Here is a 25,220-nt window from a genome sequence, read left to right as displayed (position 1 = left end):
AAGGTAGAGCAAACTAATCCCATACCCAGCCAAAGAAAAAATTAGCTAAGGTCAGAGCAGAACTAAGTTACATTGATAACAAGAGAATAATACAGAAGTTTAATGAAACAAAAAGCTGGTTTTTAAAAAAGGTGAACAAAATTGCCAGGCCTCTCACCAAATTAAGCAGAAACAGTAAAGAAAGCTAAAAAGCTCAATCAAAAATTAAGGAGACATGACTACTGGTAACAGGAAAATAAAAATATCATTTCTGAAAATTATAAAAAAATCCCTATGCAAATAAATTTGTAAACATTGAGGAAATGGACAAATTCTGGGAAACACACAATATCCCTGGGCTCATGCAGGAAGAAGTAGAATCCATAAACAGATCAATACCAAGTCAAAAAATTGAAGCAACAATAAAAAATCTTCCAAGAAAAAATGTCCTGGACCAGATGGTTTCACATCCATATTTTACCAGAACTACAAGGAAGAACTGCTACCTATACTGCAGAAACTATTTTATAACATAAAGATGGAAGTAATCCTCCCAAACTCATTCTATGAAGCCAATGTCACCTTGATATCAAAGCCAGAAAAGGACACAACATAAATGAAAACTACAAACCAATATCCCTTAAGAATATAGATGCAAAAATTCTCAATAAGATCTACCATGACCACATGGGCTTCATCCCAGAGATGCAAGAATGGTTCGACATATGTAGATCTATAAATGTGATTTACCATGCAAATACAAGCCAAAACAAAGGGCATATGATCCTCTCAATAGATGTGGGAAAAGCATTTGATAAAATTCAGCAATCTAGATATGAGCCTAGGCAAACAATTTATGAAGAAAACTCCAAAGGAAACCACAGCAACATAATAAACAAATGGTACCTGATCAAAATAAAAAGCTCTGTATAGCAAGGAAACAATCTATGGAGCAAATAGACAACCTAAAAAATCATTGAAAATATTTGCATGCTATACATGTGATAAAGGACTGATAACCAGAATCTACAAAAGACTCAAGTAAGTCAGCAAGAAAAAAATCAAACATCCCCACTAAAATGTGGGCAAAAGACATGAACAGAAGCTTTTCAAAAGAAGATAAATTAATGGCCAATAAGCATATGAAAAAAATGCTCAACATCTCTAATCATCAGAGAAATGCAAATCAAAATCACAGTGAAATATCACCTAACTCCAATGAGAATGGCTTTCAACAAAAAGTCCCAAAACATGGATGCAGAGAGAAAAGAACACTTATACACTCTTCTTGGACTGCAAACTAGTACAACTTCTATGGAAAGTAGTATGGAGATGCTTCAAAGAACCAAAAATAGAGCTACCATTTGATCCAGCAATGCCATTATTGGGTATTTACCCAAAAGAAAAAAGTAATTTTATCAGAAAGATCTGCACTCAAATGTTTATTGCAGCACAATTCACAATTGCAAAGATATGGAAATAACCCAAGTGTCCATCAATATATGATTGGATTAATAAAATGTGGTATATGGATACCGTGGAGTATACTCAGCCATAAAAAAAAATGGTGAACTCATACCTTTTATAACAACCTGGATGGAACTGGAGATCGTCCTTCTAAGTGAAGTATTGCAAGAATGGAAAAACAAAAGGCACATTTACTCACTATTAAATTGGAACTAATTGATAAACATTCACTGGCATGTATGGTAGTAGAACTCAACAGAAATCAAGCAGGTGGGAGGGTGGATGAGGGGATAGGTAAATTTATATATGATGGGTACAGTGCACTCTAGCTGGGTGATGGGTACACTTATAACTTTGACTCAAACTGTACAAATGAAATTCACATTATCAAAATGTTTGTATTCCCATATTATTCTGAACTTTAGAAAAAAAGAAGTAAGAATTGTAGAATCATTTACAACTGTGATTCCCAACTCCTGGGCCACAGATCAGTACCAGTTCACAGCCTGTTAGGAATGAGGCCACACAGCAGGAGGTGAGCATTGGGTGAATTAGTGAAGAATCGTCTGTATTCACAGCCTCTCTCAATCACTCTCATCATTGCCTGAGCTCCACCTCCTGTCATATCAGTGGTGGCATTAGATTCTCATAGGAGCACAAACCCTACTGTAAACTATTCGTGTGAGAGATCTAGGTTGAGTGCTCCTTATTAGAATCTAATGCCTGATGATCTGAGGTGGAGCTAAGGTGGTGATGCTAGAGCTGGTAAGCAGCTGCAAATACCGATTATCATTAGCAGAGAGATTTGACTGCGCAGAGACCATAATAAATCAATTGCTTACAGACTCATGTCAAAACCCTATCAGTGAGTGGCAAATGGCAATTAAGCTGCATCTTGGTGGCAGGTTTTAAGTCAAAATTCAACACATTTCATTCTGTGCATGGCCTGGCCATTATTTTATTTCCCACTTCCATCTATGCCTCTTTTCCTGCACTGTGTAATTATCCCAGTCATAGTTTTGGTAAGCCCATAAGTTAACCCTAGGAAAAATGACTTAAAAAGAAACATTGCTGGAAAGCTTCTTTGAAAAGGGAAAAGACCCAATGATGAGACAGCAGAAGACTCTAAGGCTGCCAATAAAATGAAAGCTGCATTTAAAAGAAAATACCAAGAGTCCTACTTAAACTATGGGTTCATTGCAATAGGTGATTGAAATTCTCCAATCCTGCTTTGTACAATATGTGGTGACCCACTATTCAGCAAAGCCATGAAAGCTTCAAAACTGCTTTACCACATGGAGACCAAGTACCCTGCTTTAAAAGACAAGACTTTGGAGTTTTTCAAAAGAAAAAAAGACGCAAACACAAAGAACAGAAGCAATTATTGAAGGCCACCACTTCGTGAAAAGTGTCTGAACTGAGAGCATCACTTTTAGTGGCTAACTGCATTGCTAAAGCTAAGAAGCCTTTTGCTATCAGTGAAGAGTTGATCCTGCTTGCTGCTAAGGACATTTGCCATGATCCTTTAGGAAAGGCTACAGTTCAAAAGGTGGCATATGTACCTCTTTCACTTAGCACCATAACCTAGACATATTTATGAAATAGTAGAGGATATTAAGACACAATTTTTAGAAAGGATTAATGCATCATCATGGTATGCAATACAGGTGGATGAGTCCGCCAATGTTGATGACAAAGCAACAATGCTTGTTTTTGTGCAATATACTTTTCAGGAGGATGTGCATGAGGATATAGTACGTGCGTTTTTGATGCCAACCGAGACCACAACTGGAGAACTATTTAAATCTTGGAATGATCACATGTCATGAAAACTGAACTGGTCATTTTATGTTGATATATGCATGAACAGAGCAGCTGCCATGGCTGGGCAGCTCCTAGTTTCACTACTCAGTCAAGGAGGTTGCTTCTGAATGTGGGTCTATGCACTGTCATACAAAGAGAAATGCTGGCTAGATGAAAAATATCACCTGAACTAAACAACATTTTGCAGGATGTGGTTAAAATTATCAACTACATTAAAGTGCATGCCCTTGATTCACGTCTGCTCAAGTGGCTCTGTGAGGAGATGGATGCAGAGCACACATGTCTTCTCATATACACAGAAATGACATGGCTTCTAAAGGTAAATCACTGGCCAGGGTTTTTGAGTTATGAGAGCCACCCCAGAGAGTTTTTCTTTTAGAAAAACAGTCACCACCAGAAGCACATTTCAGTGACACAGAATGGGTCACAAAACTTGGTTACTTGTGTGACATATTCAACACGCTCAATAAATTCAATCTGTTGCTTCAGGGGAGAATGACAACTGTGTTCAAGTTAGCAGATAAGGTGGCTGTATTAAAAGCCAAACTGGAATTATGGGAGCAATGAGTTAGCATTGGGATTTTTGACATGTTTCAAACAGGAGAGATATTGAAAGAGTCTGAACTCAGCCTTCTTTTTCCCAGCTGGTGCATGATCACCTACCTCAGCTTTCAAAAGAGTTCCAGCGTTACTTCTCAACCACAAAAGACCCCCAAACAGAGAAGGAATGGATCCATGACCCATTTGTGAATAAGCCAGGTGAATTAACTTTCTCTGTGCTAGGAGAGTATCAACTACTTAAGATCACAAAAGACAGTGCTCTCAAATGTATGTTTGAGACAACTAAAAATCTTCATACATTCTGGATTAAAGTCAAGGTGGAATATCCTGAGGTTGCCACAAAAGCACTGAAATCCTGCTTCCATTTCCAACATCCTGTCTTTCTGAAGCAGAGTTTTCTGTAGTGACAGCAATCACAACAAAATTACAGAGTAAACCAGACGTAAGTCACACACTTCATGTGTCTCTGTCTTCATGCCTTGATGAGACTGTCTAGCTGCAGGAAAACAAGCTCAGGGCTCCCACTGACTCTGAATTATGGTGCATTGTATAATTATTTCATTATATGTTGCAATGTAATAATAATAAAGTGCACAATAAATGTAAGGTGCTTAAATCATCCTGAAACCATCCCTTCCAGCCCCCAGTCCATGAAAAAATTGCCTTCCATAAAACCAGTCCCTGGTGCCAAAAATGTTGGAAACTGCTAATTTACAAAACAAAATAAAGGGAAAAAAAATAGAGTAAGAAAATTTTGTTATTCCACAAGAAATTTCACTGTTATGAAGGTAAAGATAACCACACCCAAGTTTTTAATTTTGAGGTTATAGAATTCACAAATCACTGCCAAAAACTGAACAAAGTAGAAAGACATAAGGTGTGATAACAAGCCAATGATAATCAACAAAATTATTCACTACAGTCCTTCTAAATTAAAATCATCAAAAAGATAATTTCCAAAGGAAAAAATATCTAACATTAATTTTACTTTTTGGAAACATTATAATTATTTCCTCCTTGCTGGACAAAAATTTCAGTAGTGCCTAACCACATTTTTTACTAAAAATAATTACCTTCTGTGGCCAGGTCTCTTTTAAAAAGAATTTCCCCCACCTATGCTTTTCCTGGCATTGTCCCACCATCGCATTTACAGATCCCCTTTTGATAGCCTTTTGCCAAAACTGAAAAATTCTCTCAAAACTTATTATAGTATGTGACTTTGGACATATTAAGCTTCCTATATAAGAAAATGATATGGAGAAATCACCTAAAAGGTATCTAAAATAGTATTTTGAATACATTTTTTAAAATATAAGGAAATGTTTCATCTGCTGGAGTTTCTTCAAAGAATTTATATAAGAGTTTTATTTCTCATTTGGATTATTTTCATGAAAGATGATAATTCCTTGGATAGAGACTTATTTTCCTGTTTGTGTGTATTTACATTCTTTTATATTTATCCACATATATTTTTCAGTTTTATTATGGTGCAATTGTTAACCAATTGCACCTTAATAAAACTGAAAAATATATGAAAATTGAGTACTTCTAAGTGTACAAAATGATGTTTTTATATATGTTATATATTATGAAGTGATCACCATAATCAAGCTGATTACCATATCCATCATCTCATATAATTACCTTTTTTCTTATTATTTGTACTAAGAACATTTAAGATATAACTTCTTTGTAAATTTCAAATATTATACAATACAGCATTGTTAACTATAGTCACACTGCTGTGACTATATCAGCCCTCCAGAATTTATCTTGCATAACTGGAACTGTCTGTGCTTTACCAATATCTGCCCATTTCCCCATATTCTAACTCCTGTAAATCAGCATTCTACTCTCCGTTTCCATGACTTTGACTATTTTGGATTCCATGTATAAGCAAGATCATGCCTGCAGTATTTGTTTTTCTGTTTCTGGCTAATTTCATACAGCATAATGTCCTCCAGTTTCATCTATGTTGCTGCTACAAATGACAGGAACTTCTCATGTTTTAAGGCTGAATTATATTTCATTGTGTGTATATGTATAGAAAAATATACAAAAATATATTTATCTGCGTGTATGTATCATACCACATTTTAGTTTATGCATTTATCTATCACTACATACAAAAATCAGTTCCAAGTGGAGTAAAGACTTAAATGTAAGACATGAAACTATGAAACTACTAGAAGACAACATAGAGAAAAATTTTCTACTTGCTAATATTGAAAACTCAGTAATCATCTGATGACCTTCCTGTATTTTCTTCAAAGAAATCTAATTTACAACTTTAATGATATTAGGATAAACTTAATGGTATTTAGTAAATTGTTAACAAATGTTAATAACATCAACTCCTATAGTATAGTATCTAAAAACATCCAATAGTCAAAATATTCTATAAAAAAATTCATCTTTCAATTTGAATAATGTGATTTTTTTTTCATTATAAGTGCAGGAAAAAGATGCTGAGGATAATTCCCCAGACTGTTCTATGTACTCATACAGTTGAGCCTTTTCAGATCCTCATTCATCAACTCAGCAATTGTTCAATCTCCCAACTCTGTCCACACAGTCAACTTCTTCTTATGGTCAACTTCCAGGAGGTTTATATGTTTTACCTTTTTTCCTTGCAAATATTCTAATTCTAAAGTTCAATGATATTTTGCCTCTGAAGTCTCATTTTTTTCATAAGAAAACTTCCTTTCAGATAATAATGTCTTTCATGTGAACTTTCATAGCCAATGTTGTCCCAGATCACAACAGCAGAAAGATACTAAAAAAGTTTTATTGACAGCATTTATCTACATTGCTCTAATCATTGACCTTACCTCTTATTCTATTACCTTTAGATACTCCGAAGGCTTATATAATTGTTTCTAAGAGCACCTTTGTGACTTTTTCATGAACACACTAATGAATCCATTTGGCTCCCACTGCTTGAAAACCTATGTGCAATTTCCTCTGCCTTATGTTCTATGCCCTCAGTCAATGCCCGTCATATACAATTACAGTCATGGCTATTGACATGAACTGGATTAACATGCTCTAAAGTATTAATAGTACCATATGTTTTGACACCTTCATATTGATCCACCCAAATGGAAATATCTGGCTTACTCATTACTCATAGTTACATTTTTGTTCTGTGATCAAAGCAGTTTTAAGTTATACTAATCATATAGTAGCGTCATATAATATAACTATAGGCATGATGGAAATTTTCTATTCTGTAAACAGTACTGTATTTAATTCAACATAATTTAATTTAATTTAAATTTGGAAAGTACAGTCTAGGTATTTAAAATAAAAGTGATGATTTTCAGTTTTATCCACATCTCTATGGCTTTCTATGATTCATACATGTCCAGCACACAAATCACCCAGACCATATTTTCCTTTCTGAATCCTGATGACAGACTCTGCTAAGCCCAAGTTGGAACTCCTAACGCACCTGCATGGTGACTGCAGCACTTCATCTAGGGAGCCTGCAGGATTCACCACCACATCTTATCCTTTTCCATCTATGTGACACAGTTTGCGATACTTCATATTCAATGGCTAAAGATTATTGTTTGTTTATTCTTTGCACTAATAGGTGAAGTCTAGCAGAGGAGAGAAGAGCCATTGAATAAAGCTGGTTTCTCATTACCATGAATGCCACTTCTCTGATTATCTCAAACCAATAAAGTTGATAAAACTGAACAGGTTCCTGAGGTTTCCAGTGACAAAATTTTTGAGTAGAAGATTGAACATCAAACATTCAGCCTTTTTATTTTTTTTCATTCTAGCCAATTCAACATGATGTCCATGTATGTATTTATAATTTAAACTTTTCTTTCTCCTGCTTCCACTCTAGGATTTTTTTAAAAATTTGAGTTGTCAGACTTGTGGGGGGAGGGGGGAAAATGGGCATTTATTGAAACCTTAAAATCTGTACCCCCATAATATGCCAAAATAAAAAAAAAAAAGGTCAAGGCCAGATGGAAAAAAAAAAAAAAAAGACATCTGCATTCGAATGTTTATAGCAGTACAATTCACAATTCCAAAGATGGGGAAACAACCCAAGTACCCATCAATACATGAGTGGACTAATAAAATGTGGTTTATGTATACCATGGAGTACTACTCGGCCTCAAAAAACAATGGTGAGCTAACACCTCTTGTATTATCCACAAGAGTGGAAAAACAAACACCACATATACTCACCATGAAATTGGTACTAATTAATCAACACTTATTTATGTGCACATATGGAAGTAACATTCATCGGGGATCAGGCAGGTGGGAGGGGTGAGGAGAGAATGGGTAAATTCACACCTAATGGGTGAGGTTCACACCGTGTGTGGGATGGACATTTCTGTATCTCTGACTTGGGTGGTGCAAAGGCAATATATGTAACCTAAACATTTGTACCCCCATAATATCCTGAAATAAAATAAATAAATAAATTTTTTTAAAAGTCAAAAAAAAAAAAATTGAGTTGTTCTCAGTTTATATCACAGAGTGTATGCCCTCAGAGTAAAGGCTATTTCATGAGGTATACAGTTGTATAGGCCATCTTATAGTTATATACTTACATATATGCCTACATACTTTAGAATCCCCTGGTCCTATCTCTTTTTAAAAACATTACTAAGACTTTTTTCAATAAACTTTTATGTCAGAATAATTTCATATTTAAAGAAAAGGTATAAAGAAAGCATAGAGAATTCATATATACCTTTCATATAATTTCCCCCCAAATTATATCTTACATAACTATGATAAGTTTGTGAAAACTAGGAAATTAGCATTAATACATTATCTATTTCTATGTGTTTTCATAACCTTGTTAATTTTGAAGAGTACTGGTCAAGCACTTTGTAGTAAGTCCCTTGATTTGAGTTTGTCTGATTTTTTTCTCATGAATAGTCTGGGTTATTGATTTGAGGGAGAAATGTCACAGAGACATTTGTTCTTCTGATCACTTCATATCAGGAGCACATGATTAGTATGGCTTATTACTGGTGATGTCAATCTTCATTATTTGGTTAAGGTTGTGTCTGACAGATTTCCCCACTATAAAATTATTATTTCTCCCTTGTACACTTTATTCATTGGAAATGAGACACTAAGTCTAGCCCACATTAGGGGGGAAAAAGTTAAGTACCATGTACTGGAGAGCAGAGCATCTACATATACTATTTGAAATTTTTCTATAAGGAAAATATGTCCCTTTTTCCCATTTTTAAATTTATTTATTTAGTTATGTGTTTAATTTTTTTTATTTCAGAATATTCAGGGGTACAAATATTTTGGTTACACGTGGTGCCTTTGTCTCACCCAAGCCAGGGCTACAAGAATGTCACCTTCCCCCATACAGTGCACTACACCTCCATTAGTTGCGAGTTTATCCCCCAAAACCTCCCACTGGATGGGCACCCAATGAATATTACTATTATATGATCACCTTAATGTTGGTCAGTAAGTACCAATTTGATGGCAAGTACATGTGGTGCTTGTTTTTCCATTCTTGTGATACCTCACTTTGAAAGATGGGCTCAAGCTCTATCCAGGATAATATAAGAGGTGCTAGTTTTTTGTAGTTGAATAGTATACCATAGTATGCATATATCCCATTTTATTATTCCATTCATGTATTGATGGCCATTTGGGTTGTTCCTACATCTTTGCAATTGTGAATTGTGCTGCCATAAACATTCAAGTGCATATGTCTTCATAATAGAATGTCTTTTTTCCCTTTGGGTGGAATACAGCAGTAGGATTGCTGTATCAAATGGTATTTCTATTTTTAGCTTGAGTTACCTCCAAATTATGTTCCACAGAGGTTGTACTAATTTCTAATCGACCAGAAGTGTAATTGCTCTTGTCTGATTGCTCCGGCAAGGACTTCTAGCACTACATTGAATAGGAGTGGAGATAGTGGACAACCTTGTCTGGTTCCTGTTCTAAATGAGGATGATTTTAATTTTTCCCCATTCAATCAGATATTGATGGTGGGTTTATCATATATCGCCTTAATAATTTTAAGGCATGTCCCATCTATGCCTATTTTGTTAAGAGTTTTTATCATAAATGTGTGCTGAATTTTGTGAAATGCTTTCTCTGCATCTATTGAGGGCATCATATGCTCTTTGTTCTTGATTTTATTTATGTGATGAATTACATTTATAGATTTGTGTATGTTGAACAAGCCTTTCATCTCTGGGATAAAGCCCACCTGGTCATGGTGAATTATTTTTTTCATGTGCTGTTGGATTCAATTAGCTAAGATTTTGTTGAGGATTTTTGCATCTATATTCATGAAGGATATTGGTCTATAGTTTTCTTTTTCTGTTGTGTTCTTTCCTGGCTTTGATATCAAGGTGATATTGGCTTCATAGAATGAGTTGGGGAAGAAATCATCCTTCTCAATGTTGCAAAATAATTTCTGCATTAAGGTATGAGTTCCTCTTTGTATGTTTGGTATAATTTGGGTGTGAACCCATCTCATCCAAGACTTTTCCTTGTTGGAAGATTTTTAATTGCTGCTCCAATTTCTATGCTTGATATTGGTCTGTTCAGGAATTTTATATCCTCCTGGTTGAACTTAAGGAGGTTGTATCTTTCCAAGAATTTGTCCATTTCCTCCACATTATGTAGTTTGGGGACATATGGGTTTTTATAGTATTCAAAGATAATGTTTTGTATTTCTGTGATATCTGTTGTGACCTCTCCTTTTCCTTTTCTAACTGAGATTATTAGAGTCTTTTCCCTTTTGGTTCTTGTCAATCTAGCAAGAGGGCTGTCAATTTTGTTTATCTTTTTAAAAAGCCAGCTTTTGGTTTTATTGATCTTCTGTATAGTTCTTTTGTTCTCAATTTCATTTAATTATGCTCTGATCTTAGTTATTTTTCTTCTCCTCGATTTTGAATTGATTTGCTCTTCCATTTTTTTTTATTTTGGCATATTATGGGGGTACAAATTTTAAGGTTTCAAAAAGTGCCCTTACCCCCTCTCCCCCCACAAGTCTGAGTTTCCAGCATGACCATCCCCCAGATGGTGCACATCTCACTCATTATGTATGTATACACCTGCCCCCCTCCCCCCTCCCACCTGCCCAATACCCTATTACTGTAGTTCTTATGTGACCACTTAGGTGCTGCTCAGTTAATACCAGTTTGCTGGTGAGTGTATGTGGTGCTTCTTTTTCCATTCTTGGGATATTTCACTTAGTAGTATGGGTTCCAGCTCTAACCAGGAAAATATAAGATGTGCTACATCACCATTGTTTCTTAGAGCTGAATAGCACTCCATGGTATACATATGTCACATCTTATTAATCCACTCTTGGATTGATGGGCACTTGGGCTGTTTCCACAGCCTTGCGATTATGAATTGTGCTGCTATAAACATTAGGGTGCAGGTGTCTTTTTTGTAGAGTGTCATTGGATCTTTTGGGTAGATGCCCAGTAATGGGATTGCTGGATCAAATGGTAGATCCACTTGTATCACTTTAAGGTATCTTCATATTGCTTTCCACAGAGGTTGAACTAGTTTGCAGTCCCACCAGCAGTGTAGGAGTGTTCCTCTCTCTCCACATCCATGCCAGCATTTGTTTGGAGACTTTTTGATAAATGCCATTCTCACTGGAGTTAAGTGATATCTCATTGTGGTTTTGATTTGCATTCCCCTGATGATTAGAGATGTTGAACATTTTTTCATATGTTTGTTGTCCTTTCTTCTGTCTTCTTTAGAAAAGTTTCTGTTCAAGTCCTTTGCCCACTTTTTAATAGGGTTATTTGATTTTTTTTCTTGCTGATTTTCATGAGTTCTAAGTAGATTCTAGTTATCAGCCACTTATCGGATATGTAGGATGCAAAAATTTTCTCCCATTCTGTAGGTTGTCTATTTACTTTCATGACTATTTCTTTGGCTGTGCAGAAGCTTTTTATGGAAAACCTATCAGACTAACTGCAGACTTCTCAACCAAAACTTTACAAGCCAGAAGGGACTGGGCATCTATCATCAATCTTCTAAAACAAAATAATGGCCCACCTAGAATTCTCTACCTGGAAAAACTATGCTACAAGTATGAGGAAGAAAAAAAAAAACCCTCCCAGACAAAATCACTGATGGAACTTGTGAAGACCAGACCTGCCCTACAGAAAGTACTCAGACCTACCTTATACACTGAACAGCACAATAGACACTCACAAAAGTAAAATCACTCAAGAGTCAAAGTCTAGAACCTGGATTCCACGATGGCTCAAGGAGTAAAACAAAATAGGAATTTACCCAACAATATTAACAGAAATCTACCCCAAATATTAATCCTCTCAAGACACGTGAATGGCTTGAATTGTCCTTTGAAGAGACAGAGACTGGTGGAATGGATAAAAATTCACAAGCCAAGTATCTGCTGTCTACAGGAAATGCATCTAACCCACAAAGATGCTTTCAGACTCAACGTCAATGGATGGAAAATAATCCTCCAGGCAAATGGAAGCAAAAGGAAAGTGGGGGTAGCTATACTTATTTTAGATACCATAAGCCTTAAAATAGCAAAAGTAAGAAAGGACAAAGACAGTCACTACATAATGGTGAAAGGATTATTTTTAAAAGTGAGGAAAATTTGAGATTTAGATTATATCTATGTATTCAACTCTGGAGTTCCTACAAGAATTCATTCGTTTTAATGGAAAATAACCCAGGTAGTCTACCAGCCTTCCCTGAATTCTGTATTGGGTGTTAAACCCAAAATAAAAGGCTTATGAAGTAAAAAAAATTCATGTCAATGACAACTAATGTTAAGTCTCTGTTATTATCTATGACTGATATCCAAAGAGTGTATTAGATTCTACTACATTTTGGAGTCTGGGACTATTGTTAAGAGATATATATTTTAAATTTTGCGGAGATATTCTGGACTTTCCAATTAGTTAGTAATAATCTTGGATGAAGACTATTCTTATTAATATTTTGAACCATATATTTTGAGGCATTTGGAATGCCACATTACTATTTTTCTTTTTTTTTAATCTACATAATACAATCACTTAGTGATACCCTCTTACACTTGAAACCATTTGTAACCACATTTCTGCATGATATGTAAATCTCTTTTCCAAATTGGATAAAATTCAGAAATCATCCTTAAACCAACAAATTGGTCAAAGTGAAAAATTTTTCAATGTATGGATTCTATACATATTGTCAAAACTTGGAATGGTATATAAAGAGAAGATAGGAGATGACATCTTAGAACACAACTCTCTAAACTTCTGGTTAAAATATGACAGCCTCATTGCTCCCTTATTAATGCTTTATGTGGTGATAGGAAGGCATAACTGTAGACAGAGCTTGTGAGATATTCCAAAAGGAGAATGAGGCTCTATTGCTTTAGAAACTTATCCAAAACATTCTTTTCAATTTAGGCCAGAGGTGCATATAGCACAGTTTCTAAAGTTCTGCTTATCTCATGAACATTTGCTAATCAAAACTCCAAAGATCAAGAGTTACTGAAGAGGTCATATACCAATAGCAAATGCCATTTGCCACTAAATAATTGTCATGGTATAAGATAATTCTGTGTGAGTAATTAGTGGCAATATTTATGAAATTTGATTCTGGGATTTGAGTCTGTAGTTCTAAAGTACACATGACATTTTAAATGCTTTCCCTTCATGTAAGTGAATATCAACACACACACACACACACACACACACACACACACACACACACACGAAGAGCCAGATTAGAATATAGGGTAAGGGATGTCAGGCAAAAAGGGTGAGATAAGAAAGACGAGACACTGAGAGCATTAAAAAGTGACAATGACAGGGGACCAGAGAAAACGGGGCATCAGGGTGGGAAGAAGGTTGACTTGGGTAGGTAAACCAAAACTCTCTTTTTAGGTCAAAGCAGGCTGGAAGTTAAGTGATTTGTCAATGTCACCCTCATATTTTACAGATTTTGAAAAAGAGGCTAAGGAAGGTGAAATGACTTTCAGAATTACATGCGGGCTTTTCTAAGGTAGTTTAAAAGAAGTGAAGAGTGAGACAAAATGGCAGAGTAAAGGTGACTTCCTGAATTACTGCTCCCAGAGAAAGAGGTGTAGATCTCAGTCTGCTATGCACAAGTGGATCACTCCCCCACAAGAACAGCATTGTTTATTGGCAGAGAAACAGCAAGGGACACACAAAACAGGAAAAAAAATGGTAAATAGGAGATAGGATGACGAGAATGCAAGACAAACAGTAGAAAATAGGTCCTGGGAAAACTGCACCCACCTGGCCAGTGAGTGGAGTGGGATCTGACCCACATAAGAATGGCCAGCTTTCCTACTGACCTCCATACCAATTCACACAGGGACTTGCCTGAAATTGGTGAAAAATTGTAGCAGGAGACATTGGGCTTTGTGGAGAAGATGATAGCAGGAAACATCTTGAACTCCCCAGAGCTCTGTGCCAGGACTGCATTTGGTGGGAGTGGGGGTGGGGGTGGGGGTGGGACTGGTCTAAGCCACCACTGGAGGGAGTTAGGAGAGACAGGTAACTTGCCTCTGGCATTCAGTGGGTCCAGATCAATGAAGGTGAATACTAAATAGGGGACTGTAATCTGTAAAGTGCTGTGGGTGAATAGATTGCCTCATGGTGGGTCAGAAAGAGCAAGAGATACTGCTGAACAGGCATGAGATTGTGGAGGGTGACATGAACGAGACAATGGGGCTTCCTGATCACTCAGCTCCCCAATCCGGCACCAGTCATCAGTTGACAGGTAAGTTGCCCCCAGTGCTACCGCTCTGCCAGTGGGTGGTCATCATTCTGCGGGTCCACAACCCAAAACCTGCGGTGCATTTCAGTGTTGGGCAGCTCCCTTTCCCCAGCCCAGGGACTCTCATGACAAGCTTCATCCTTACACAATCTATGGCCAACTAGGCAGGCCCATTTTGATGGGTGAATTCTGAATATTTCCACAGTCATGGGAGGCTAACACCTGTGGGATTTACATGTGCTGGGGCACTGGGCAGACTGGGTCACCACCGCTTTCCCCTAGCCAGCAACTTTTTCACCAAAAGCAGTAGACTCCATCCCTGGAGGTAGGAAGAAACAAGAAAAGCCACCTTCCTATAATCACATGTACTCACCAGCAAATTGATTTCACTGATCAACACCTAAGAGCACATATAGAAATAACATTTATTGGGCATTGGGAAGATGGGATGGTGGAGGAGGGGATGGTTATATACATACATAATGAGTGAGATGCACATTGTCTGGGTGATGGACATTCCCGAAGCTCTGACTCCAGGAAGGAAGGAAGGGCAAAGCAACATATATAAGTTAAACATTTATACCCACATAACGTGCTGAAATTTAAAAAAAGAAAAGCCATTTTGCCTCTGTGACTAGTGTGAATCCACAGGGCCGTGGCACAGATCAACTGGTGACAACTCAATGACTTTGCCAATCCCACCAGTTTAGGTCATCCAATAAGATCATAATGCTGGATTTCCACATCTGGTCAGCTGCCAACAGCAGCATCCATGGTCAGGGAAAAAAATCCTGGAAAAGGACACAGTAGGCTCTCCAAGTAACCCTTCCCATCAGGAGCAGCCTCTCAACTGTGGTAGAAAAACCCTGAACAACATATTAGTGGCTCCCCCTACCAGAGAATCAAGCAACCATTGAAGCACACATATCAACACTGGTAGGCAGTAGATGTGATCTTCCTTGCTCCTAAACAGCATCTACTGCAATAGAGCGTGTTAATTTTCAAAAGACAACTAAAAGGTGTGAAACAATGGCTAATCCAGTTGGGAAGGACTCAGTAAAAGGATTCTGGAAGTATGAAGAATCAAATAGAAAGCACACCCACAAAGAGGAATACCAGCTCTCTAGCAATGGACATTAACCAAATTCAGAACACTAAAATGACAGAAGAATTTTGAACATGCATTGGAAGAAAACTCAATGATATGCAAGAAAAAAATGAATAACAAACTACAAAGAAAATAGGTGCAAAACAATATTTCAAGCAAACAGCAGCCAAAGGAAAGCTGGTGTGGCAATTTTGATATCAGGTAACTTAGTCTTTAAATCAACAAAAGTAATGAAAGACAATGAGGGTCACTATATAATGGTAAAGAGTACAATTGAACAAGAAGACATAACAATTCTAAATATGTATGCATCCAACTTAGGTGCACCCAATTCATAAAGCAAACTCTACTTGTTCTAAACAAAATGATAAACAGCAACATCATAATAGCCAGAGACTTCAACACCCCTCCAACAGCACAGGACAGATAATCCAAACAGAAAATTAACAAAGAATAATGAATGGATTTAAACAGAATTGTGGAACAAATAAGCCTGATTGATATTTACAGGATATTCTACTCAAAAACCAATGAATATACATTTTTCTCATAAGCTCATGGGACATTCTCTAAGATTGACTATATCCTAGGACACAAAGCATGTCTCAAAAAAATTTTTAAAAATAGAAATCACATCATGTATATTCTCAGACCACAGTGGAATAAAAGTAGAAATCAACCCTAATAGAAGTTCTCATTTCTACACAAAGTGTGGAAACTAAAAAACCTTCTGCTGAAGGATTACTTCATAAACAAGTAAATAAAGATGGCAATCAAAAGATTATTTGAACTAAATGACCAAGGAGACACAAGTTAAAAATATCTGTGGGACACAGCTAAAGCATGCCTGAGAGGAAAGTTTATTTCTATAAATGCCTTTATCCAAAAGACATAAAGACCACAAATAGATAATCTAATGAATCATCTCAAATAACTGGAAAAGGACGAACAGTCCAACCTGAAACCCAGCAGAAGTGAAATTAATAAGATCAAATTACAACTAAATAAAATTGACAACAAAAAAACTATACAGAAGATTAATAAAACAAAAAGTTGGTTCTTTGAAAAAACAAACAAAAGTGACATGCCTTTGGCTAGACTAATGAAAAGCAGAAAATAAAGAACTCTAATAAGCTCCATCAGGAATGAAAAAGGAGAAATTACAATTGATGTCACAGAGATACAAAATATCATCTATCAATACTATAAAAACCTTTATGCACATAAACTGGAAAATGTAGAGGAAATGTACAAATTCTTACAAACACGCAGCCTCCCTAGGCTCAACCAGGAAGAAACAGAATTCCTGAAAAGACCAATACCAAGCACTGAAATTGAAACAGCAATAAAAACCTTCCTAAAAAGAAAAGTCCCGGGCCAGACGATTTCACACCCGAGTTTTAGCAGACCCACAAAGGAGAACTGATGCCTATCCTGCTGAAATTATTCCACAACATCGAGGGAGAAGGAATCCTTCCCAACACATTTTATGAAGCCAACAAAACCTTGATACCAAAACCAGGAAAGGATGCAACAACAACAACAACAAAAAAAAACTAAAGACCAAAATTCTTCTTTTTTTTTTTTTGAGACAGGCTAGAGTGAGTGCCGTGGCATCAGCCTAGCTCACAGCAACCTCAAACTCCTGGGATCAAGCAATTCTTCTGCCTCTGCCTCCCTAGTAGCTGGGACTACAGGTATGTGCCACCATGCCCAGCTGATTTTTTCTATACATTAGTTGGCCAATTAATTTCTTTCTATTTTTAGTAGAGATGAGGTCTCGCTCTTGTTCAGGCTGGTTTTGAACTTCTGACCTCGAGCAATCTGCCCGCCTCGGCCTCCCAGAGTGCTAGGATTACAGGCATGAGCCACCGTGCCTGGCCAAGACCAAAACTTCTTAATAAATTCCAAGGAAATAGAATTCAGGTGCTTATCAAAAAAATAATTCATCAAGACCAAGTGGCTTTATCCCAGAGATCCAGGGATGGTGCAACATAGGCAAATCTATAAATACAATTCACCACATAAATAGAAGCAAAAACCAAGAATATATGATCCTTTGAATAGACACAGAAAAAGCATTAGACAAAATTCAACACCCTTTTATGATAAGAATGCTCAACAAAACAGGCACAGACTGGGCTTACCTAAAAATGATACAAGCCATATATGGGAAACCCACAGCCAACATCATACTGAATGGTGAAAAATTGAAAGCAGTTCTACTTAGAACTGGACCCAGACAAGGTTGCACTCTATCACCACTTCTATGCAACAAAGTGCTGGAAGTCCTAGCCAGAGCAATTAGACAAGAGAAGCAAATCAAGGGTATCCAAAATGGGAAACAAAAGGTCAAATTATCTCTCTTTACTGATGATATGACCTTAAACCTAGAAAACCCCAAAGATTATGCCATGAGACTATCATAATTGATAAACAAATTCAGCAAAATCTTACATTACAATATCAATGTACAGAAATCAGTAGCATTCCTATATGCCAACAACAGTCAAACTGAGAATCAAATCAAAGACTCAATACCCTTAAAAATTGCAGAAAAGAAAATATAGAACCTAGGAATATATTTAACTAAGGAGGTAAAAGACCTCTGCAGGGAAAACTATGGAACATTGAGGAAGGAAATAGCAGAGAATGAAAACAGGTAGAAAACCATACCATGCTTGTGGGTCTGTACAATAAACATTGTCAAAATGTGGATACTATTCAAGATGATCTATAGATTCATTACAATCCCTATTAAAATACCAAAATCATTTTTCACAGATATAGAAAAAATAATTTTATGCTTCACATGGAACCAGAGAAGACTGGTATAGCAAAAGCTATCCTGAGCAAAAAGAACAAAAAGAGAGGCATCAATTTATCAAACTTCATACTATACTACAAGGCTATAATAACTAAAACAGCATAGTACTGGCACAAGAACAGGGACACATACCAATGAAACAGAACTGAGAACCCAGATATAAAACCATTCTCATATAGCCATCTAATCTTTGCCAAAGCAGACAAAAACATACACTGGAGAAAAGAATCCTTATTCAATAAATGGTGCTGGGGAAACTGGATAGTCACAAGTAGAAGAATGAAACAGGATTCAACCATTCACCTCTCACAAAAATCAACCCATGGTGGATAATAGACTTAAACCTAAGGGGTGAAACTATAAGAATTCTAGAAGAAAACTTTGGAAATACCCTTCTAGAAATTGGCCTAGGCAAAGAAGTTATGAAGAAGATCCCAAAGGCAATCACTGCAACCGCAAATATAAATAAATGGAAACTGATCAAATTAAAAAGCTTCTGAACAACCAAAGAAACTATCATGAGAGAAAACAGACACAATGGGAGAAAATATTCGCATGCTACACATCCAATAAATGGCTGATATCTAGAATCTATTTAGAACTCAGGAAAATCAGCAAGAAAAAAAATCAAACAACCCTATCAAACAGTGGACAAAGGACATGAACAGAAACTTTTCAAAAGAAGACAGAATAATGGCCAACAAACATATGAAAAAAATGCTCAACCTGTCTAATCATCAGGGAAATGCAAATCAAAACCACAATGAGATACCACTTAACCTTAGTGAGAATGGCCTTTATCAAAAAGTACCAAAACAATAAATATTGGTGTGGATGCAGAGAGATAGGAACACTCATACATTACAGGTGGGACTGCAAACTAGTCAACTTCTGTGGAAAGCAATATGGAGATACCTCAAAGACATACAAGTAGAATTACAATTTGATCCAGCAATCCCATTATCGGGCGTGTACCAAAAAACAAAACAAAACAAAAAAAAACCATTCTATAAAGAGGACACGAGTACTAGAACATTTATAGCAGCACAATTCACAATTGCAAAGATGTGGAAATAACCCAAGTGCCCATCAATACATGAGTGGATTAATAAAATATGGCATATGTATACCATGGAGTACTATTCAGCTACAAAAAACAATGGTGATATAGCACCTCTTGTATTGGTGATCTAGCACCTCTTGTATCCTGGATAGAGCTGGAACCCATTCTACTAAGTGTAGTATCCCAAGAATGGAAAAATAAGCCCAACATGCACTCACCATCATATTGGTTTTAACTGATCAACACGTAAGTACACATATAGGAATAACATTCATTGGATGTCAGGCATATGGGAGGGAGGAGAAGGGGATGGGTATATACATATATAATGAGTGCCATTTGCACTGTCTGAAGAATGAACACACTTGAAGCTCTGCCTGGGCTGGGGGGCAAGGAAATATATGTAACATAAATATTTGTACCCCCCATAATATGCTGAAATTAAATAAATAAATAAATAAATAAATAAATAAATAAATAAATAAATAAATAAAGGAAGGAAGGAAGGAAGGAAGGAAGTGAGGACACAGTAGGTGAAAGTCAGGGAGGTAAGAGAAAGTCTACAGGTCAGAGCTGGGGCGGGCACAGAAGGCGGGGCTCAGGGTTATGGGAGGCACATTTTTTCTTTCAAATGCAGTTTTCATGAGGAAGAGATTTGTCAGTTGGAAGAGAGGAAGTCATTACAAGCTACTGAGAAAAACGTTTGCTGAAATCAGAGATCAAACACCAACTCTGCGAGTCACAAGCTCCATCTCCCAGTGGAATGCTACTTCTGCCATTTCAATTGTTAGCAGTTCTCTTCCCAGGTGGTGACAGTGAGGACGGTAAGAGTCACTCTGGCAGCTCCCAGCACTGGTGCAGGGGTCTTGGATAAAAGCATGCTGCACTCACCCGGGTTCACTTGGACACAAAGAGTCTGAGCCCTGCTGTTTCCAACCCTCTTCTGCCATTCTGGGTGTTGGGGCTGGAGCATGAGGCCCTGGGGAAGTCAAATGTGTTAGCCTTTATGTGATCTTCAGACTTTAGGTTCTTGTTCTCTGGATATTTGTCATTTCCATTCTCTCTCACCCCCTCCTGCTTCTCCCTGTCTATTTACAGTATTGTTATTCTACTCTTCACAGCCCTCCAGGGACCAACTTCTTTCCATGTCATCCAAATCTCATCCTTTGCCAACAGCACCTGGGCCCGCAATCAAGGTTCAGGCTGGTTGGATGATTTGCAGATTCATGGCTGGGACAGTGACTCGGGCACTGCCATATTCCTGAAGCCCTGGTCCAAGGGCAACATCAGTGATGAGGAGATTGCTGAGGTGGTGGAGATATTCCGAGTCTACTTTTTTGGATTTACTCAAGAAGTGGAGGGCCGTGCCAGTGAATTCCAGCTGGAATGTGAGTCCAGTCCTCTGAACTGTAAAGATTCCTGAGGACTTTCTTCTCTTTCTTTTTACAAGCTGATAATCCCTCTGATAATTCTCACCTCCTTCTGCTTTACTCAACTGTATGCACACAAAGTTCTAGAGCAGTCTCTCACTGACTCCAAACTGTATTCCAGATTCTGGCACTTTCTAACTCTTCTCTGACATATTTGAGCCCTTCATTGTTATACAACTGCTGCTTTGTATTATGTGGATCTTGCTCCTTAAGGGCCCTTACACTACCCTGTGCCTGAGTGACCTACAGTGTGGCTTCCTCCTCTGATCTGTCTGTTTAGTGCTCTCCTCCCTGCATCTCCTCTTGCTGTGGTCCTCTGGCTCATGCTGAAATGCTGCTCTCTGGACTGCATCACAGTCCCTCCACACATTTACCATACACTGCATTCATGACACACAAAGTTTTTCCAGTGTTCTTCTTTCTGAAAATCTCTACATGCTGTAATTGGGGTTTGGCTCATCATTTCACAGCCAAGACCTTTAACTCAACCAAAACCTAAACTCCTAGGTCCTTTTCTCATGGCTTTCTTTCTCATTTATGTTTAATAATTTGATCTCTGTTTTCATTCTACCTAGACCCTCTTGAGATCCAGACCATAGCAGGCTGTGAGCTACGTGCTGGGGGTTCCATAGGAAGCTTCTTGAGGGGAGCTTTAGGAGGATTGGATTTCCTGAGCTTTGGGAAAGATACATGTGTGCCTTCCCCAGAAGGTGGCAGCAGGGCACAGCATGTCTGCGCACTAATCATGCAATATCAAGCTATCATCGATACTGTGAATAAGCTTCTCTTTGAAACGTGCCCCCGATATCTCTTGGGCGTCCTTGATGCAGGGAAGGCAGAGCTGCAAAGGCAAGGTTAGTCCTGCTCTCTATTTCACTTCCCACCACCTCCTCTAAGCTTGTGAGTAAGAAGCTACCCAAGAAGGACAGGGGTTTAATCAAGAAGATATTGGGATCCCAAAGCACTGAAAGAGGTCACTGTCCAACCTTGTGGACTTCTGAGTCCCTGTGATCTGAATTTGACTCATGACATGACACTCTCACTCCTCCTCCCCACCCCAGTGAAGCCCGAGGCCTGGCTGTCCAGTGGCCCCAGTCCTGGGCCTGGCCGTCTGCTGCTGGTGTGCCACGTCTCAGGATTCTACCCAAAGCCCGTGTGGGTGAGGTGGATGCGGGGAGAGCAGGAGCAGCCGGGCACGCAGCACAGTGACCTCCTGCCCAATGCTGACTGGACGTGGTATCTCCGAGCGACCCTGGATGTGGCGGCTGGGGAGGCGGCTGGCCTGTCCTGTCGGGTGAAGCACAGCAGTCTAGAGGGCCAGGACATCATCCTCCACTGGGGTGAGAAAGGGCTGGGCCTGGCTGCACATGGGAGGAGGTGGTCCTCAGGCAGAGAAGCAGGCACTGGGGAAAGATGGGGCTTGACAGATGAAAGAGGTAGAGGGGTATATTGATTCATTTCTGGGACACCATCCCAACAGGAATAAAAATAGAGGAGCCAAGTTACAGAAGAGATAAGAACAAAGAACAAACAGATTGTGTCAGTTGTGGCTAGTGGGATCAAAGGATGGATCAGAGGTGTTAGGAAGATGAGAGGGGGGCTGGAGATGACCATACAATGGAAGCAGCTGAATGGAGGGGCTAACACTCAGGTGGGGAAAGGATGGCCAGGGGATTCAGTGGGTGGGATTTGAAGTGACATTCTTTTGTACTCTCCCAATTGCCAGGACACCCCATCTCCATTGGCTTGATATTTTTGGCAATAATCGTGCCCTCCTTGATCGTTTTGCTGTGCCTCTCATTATGGTATATCAGGCGCCGGTGAGTTGTTTTTCAATTTTTTTATCTCCCTTTACTGTCCACCGCCCCCCACTCTTTTCCATCATTTCAACTTTTTCCTCGGTTTAGCCTCAATCTTTCCACCAGAAGCTTTCTCCCAACTTCCATCTCCTATATGTGAAGATATATTTTTTATTATTTTTTATTTTGGCATATTATGGGGGTACAAATATTTAGGGTACATATATTGCCCTTGGCCCCCCATCCCCCTGAGTCAGAGCTTCAAGCTTGTCCATTCCCCAGATGGTGCGCATCACACTCATTATGTATGTATATACCCATCCCCTCCTACCCCCCATCTGCCAGACACCCGATGAATGTTATTCCTATATATGCACTTAGGTGTTGATCAGTAAAACCAATTTGATGATGAGTACACGTGATGCTGATTTTTCCATTCTTGGGATACTTCACTTAGTAGAATGGGTTCCAGCTCTATCCAGGAAAATACAAGAGTTTCTATATCACCTTTGTTTCTTACAGCTGAATAGAACTCCATGGTATACGTATACCACATTTTGTTAATCCATTCATGTATTGATGGGCACTTAGGTTGTTTCCAGATCTTTTCAATTGTGAATTGTGCTGCTATAAACATTTTTATCCAGTTAAAATACACAGAACAAAATTTGCTGTCTTTATCATTTTTAAGTGTACATTTCCGTGGAGCTAGGTGCATTCACACTGTTACGGCAGCAATCTCCAGAGCAAACCTCTTATGCAGAGCTCTTTTTCTTATGGTTTTAACAGGTCATATCAGGATATTCCTTGAGCTCTATCCGTATCTTTTCTCCCATTTGGAAATAGCACCAAGAAGTCTAGAATACCAAGGTGCAACCCAGGAGTCAATCTCATCATATTTCATCAAATGATCATCATATTTTATCAAAATGGAGTTTTCATAGATTTTAAGATAAATTATAACTTAAAAACCAGCCGAAAATTATTTCAAACTGTCAATTTGTTACAAGACTTTATCAGTAGTATGATCTATTGTCTACATATTAAAACGTGAAAAAGAATGTGTCTCAGAATAAATGAAATATGGTAGATGCAACTTAATCATGAGTTCTCATTGGCTTTTTATTTTAAAACTTTTCTTTTTTCTGCTTCTGTTTAAATATCATTTCTCAAAATAAGCTAAATATAATTATGCTGGGATAATTGTATGCCAGCAGGGCATTCGATGCAAGGCATTTTTATATATAATTCGGTTGTCTCTGCCTGGATGACTTTCTAACCCTCAAAGCCCATCTGAGAAGCTTCTTCCTCTAGGAGGCCTTTGCCAGTGCTATAATGGAAGTAACCCTCCCTTATCTGGTTCACCCAGATATCCACTTTGCACCTCATGCATTGCATTTATTTGTTTTATTCCTTTTCTACTTGGAAGTTCCTTGAGGGCAGTGCTCCCAGTTTGTGGATCCCTGCCAAGACCTCTTACCTGCAAATGCATTTTCTCCATAAAAAATTATCTGAGTTGTTGACTGTCAAGTTAATGGCCTTCTTTCAAAGTCATCTTCTTCCTCCTTTTTTTCTCTTTAGTTGATATTCTAAATCTTTCTCTTCTTACTAAAATATTTCCCACTTAGCCAAAAAACATTATGCTTTTCTTGTTTCTGCTCTGAACGCCTCTGGAGAAAACCACCATTTTTCGTCATTCCTACAACTATAGTCTAACTTCAAAGAGTCACTGGAATGAAATCCTGCTTCTCATTTGTCCAGTGAGAAAGAATGAGAGGCAGGATGGCTGAGGAGAAAGAGTTCAGGCGAATTATGACATATTCAAGGAAAATAATTAAGAGGGCTGTTCCTGCCCTCGGGGTCTTTGTTTGATATTTGTGATTTATCAACTCAGTTATATTTTTTAGTTAAATTTACCTTTATTCGTTTTTTGTTTATAGTTTTCTAGAAGAGTCCATCTTAAAACATCCTAATTCATTTTGATTGACACAGTAGTGGGAAGGGAGATTTTAGGCTATATTTTTATAGGACTTAGAAAGGGAGGTCAGCAGAAACAGTAGTTTTAGAGAAGCCAGGGCCACTCGAAACTATTCTCCTACCTGTAAATTTTAGGATAATATGGTCTTTAGAGTTTGAGAAGTGTAGGAAATAGTTGAAATCACAGGCTTCCCTCCTTCTATTAGTACAACTGGTTACTTTTCCAGAATACATTCAGCTGGACCCCATCTTATAGAGTAGCCCTGCTATTGCGGTGTGCTTATGAACCATGCAATGTGGAACATAGGTATGTGAACTATGAACTAATTGCAGCAATAGCACCTGAAAGCTTACTAGAAAAACTAATTGCTACCCCAAACCTATTAAATCAGAAAATGTGGGAATGGGAACCAATGATCTGTTTTAA

General features: G+C 37.9%; 1 protein-coding gene across 2 annotated transcripts; it reads left to right on the top strand.

Annotated features, from left to right (window-relative positions):
* Nucleotides 1-20,226: 20,226 nt before the first annotated feature.
* LOC105862449 (T-cell surface glycoprotein CD1b-like) lies at nucleotides 20,227-23,909 on the top strand. 2 transcript variants are annotated; one of them, XM_012748732.2, is made up of 6 exons: nucleotides 20,227-20,411; nucleotides 20,709-20,975; nucleotides 21,593-21,871; nucleotides 22,079-22,357; nucleotides 22,744-22,837; nucleotides 23,606-23,909. In XM_012748732.2, exons 1-6 carry the CDS (start codon nucleotides 20,351-20,353, stop codon nucleotides 23,625-23,627), a joined length of 1,002 nt encoding a protein of 333 aa, XP_012604186.2. In that variant the 5' UTR covers nucleotides 20,227-20,350; the 3' UTR covers nucleotides 23,628-23,909. The 2 variants fall into 2 exon arrangements, with proteins under 2 accessions (XP_012604186.2, XP_075849120.1); XM_075993005.1 differs by lacking the exon at nucleotides 21,593-21,871.
* Nucleotides 23,910-25,220: the final 1,311 nt, after the last annotated feature.

Source organism: Microcebus murinus, chromosome 2 (genome assembly GCF_040939455.1).
Source record: "Microcebus murinus isolate Inina chromosome 2, M.murinus_Inina_mat1.0, whole genome shotgun sequence".
Taxonomy (NCBI): Eukaryota; Metazoa; Chordata; class Mammalia; order Primates; family Cheirogaleidae; genus Microcebus; species Microcebus murinus.
The sequence above is the reverse complement of the archived record's forward strand: the minus strand, read 5'-3'. Positions and strand labels throughout refer to the sequence as shown.